The sequence below is a fragment of the Corapipo altera genome, unplaced genomic scaffold (assembly GCF_003945725.1).
Source record: "Corapipo altera isolate COAL_440 unplaced genomic scaffold, ASM394572v1 59456, whole genome shotgun sequence".
Classification (NCBI taxonomy): Eukaryota; Metazoa; Chordata; class Aves; order Passeriformes; family Pipridae; genus Corapipo; species Corapipo altera.
The window spans coordinates 2,064-3,803 of record NW_020887635.1 but is presented as its reverse complement, the minus strand read 5'-3'; the positions used below and the strand labels follow the sequence as shown (position 1 = coordinate 3,803).

The 1,740-nt window shown below is 70.7% G+C and overlaps 1 protein-coding gene across 1 annotated transcript in view; it reads right to left on the bottom strand.

Annotated features, from left to right (window-relative positions):
• Window positions 1–245: 245 nt before the first annotated feature.
• Window positions 246–1,740, bottom strand: part of LOC113941698 — a gene marked incomplete at its 5' end in the record, with an annotated part of 3,513 nt that continues 2,018 nt past the window's right edge. The window contains one exon of the mRNA XM_027632836.1: window positions 246–693. Within this exon, the coding sequence (XP_027488637.1) occupies window positions 246–693 (448 nt within the window). The remainder of the gene's footprint in view (window positions 694–1,740) is intronic.

Sequence of the window (1,740 nt, the reverse complement as noted above, 5' to 3'; positions counted from 1 at the left end):
CCTCACCTCTCACACACACAGCCCGCCCTCACAACCGTCCCCTCACCCCTCACAAACACAGCCCGACTCACAACCGTCCCCTCGCAGCTCCATCCACAGCCAGCCCTCAGTCCAGCCCCTCAGCTCCAACCCCTCAGCACTCTACCAGTCCCCTCTCAAGCTCAGACCCCGGTGCACTTTAGCACTGTCCGACACTTGGAGGCGAAGCAGCTCCCCCGGGGAGCCATTAGAGCCCCTTCCAGTGCCTAAAGGGGCTCCGAGAGCGCTGGGCAGGGAGTCTGTACACGGGCCCGGGGTGCCAGCGGACGCGGAACGACCCCACGGCGCCGCAGGGCAGGGGCGGATGCGTCGCTCCCGGATCCCTTTTTCCCGCTGTTCCCGCCGTTCCCGCCGCCCTCTCGCGCGGGGCCCTCCCGGCCGCCAGGGGGCGCCGCGGCCGCGGGGCGGGGCGCGGTGACGTCACGGGCACGCCGGGTGGGCCGATGCGGCGGCGGCAGCGCCGGGAGCGGGAGCGCCGGGAGCGCCGGGAACACCGGGATAACAGGGATCGCCATGGAGTACGTCAGCCCCGAGCAGCTCGCCGGCTTCAGCAAGTACAAGGTACTGCCGGGCGCGGGCGCCGGCGGGCGGGCCGCGCTCCGGGGCGCCGCGGGGCCTGGCGGCGTTGGGGGAGGGAATGAGGGGCTGCCGGGCCTGGGAGCGGGGTCTGGGAGGGGGTTTGGGGTACATCGGGCGGGGGGGGGGGGATGCGGCGGGGCCGGGGGGGGGGGGTTGGGCTAAGGGGGGCCGCAAGGGGGGCTTGGGGTTTTGGGGAGGGAGGGCTGCAAGGGGACCCGGGATTTTGGGAGGGGGCTGCAGGGGGACACGGGATTTTGGGGCGGGGGGGCTGCAGTGAAACTCGGGCTGCAGGGAGATCCCGAGATTTGGGAAGGGGGGCTGCAGGGAGACTCAGGCTGCGGGGAGACCTTGGATTTGGGGAGGGCTACAGGGAGACTCAGGCTGCGGGAGGACCTTGGGTTTGGGGAGGGGGGCTGCAGGGATGTCCGGGGTTTGAGGAGGGGGCTACAGAGAGACCCGGGATTTTGGGGGGAGCGGGGCTGCAGGGAGACTCAGGCTGCAGGGAGACCCCGCATTTGGGGGGGCTGCAGGGAGGTCTGGGATTTGGGGAGGGGGGTCTGCAGGGGGGCCTGGGGTTTGGGGAGGGGGCTGCAGCAAGACCTGGGTTTCGGGGGGGTTGTGGGCAGTGAGACCCGGGGGGGGGTGGGCATTGAGAGCCCGCGTTTGGAGAGGCCTGTGGGGAGACCTGGGGTTTGGGAAGGAGGGGGCTGCATTCCCGGGTTTGGGGAGGGGGTGGGAGCTGCAAGGACACACGGGGTTTAGGGGGGGCTGCAGGGAGACCTGGGAGCTTGGTGGGCCTTAAGGGAGACCCGGGGTTTGAGAGGGAGGGGCTGCAGGGAGACACGGGGCTGGGGGGGCTGTGGGCACAGCGAGGACCAGCGTGGGGAAGGAGGGATCGTGTGAGACGTGGGACCCCCCCCTTGCTGGAGAGGTCAGGGGACTGTTCTGTGCCCGGGTGGAGCAGTGGCACTGTGACCCCAGCCCAGGCGTCCCTGGGGGGGGAGACACACCTTCACAGGAGAGTGGGGGGATCACATTCAGCGTGTGTGGCCCCCCCAGCCTGTCCCTGGCAGCGGGGGGCATTGCTGGGGACCATTAGGGAGGGAGCTGTGGCAGCTGCCC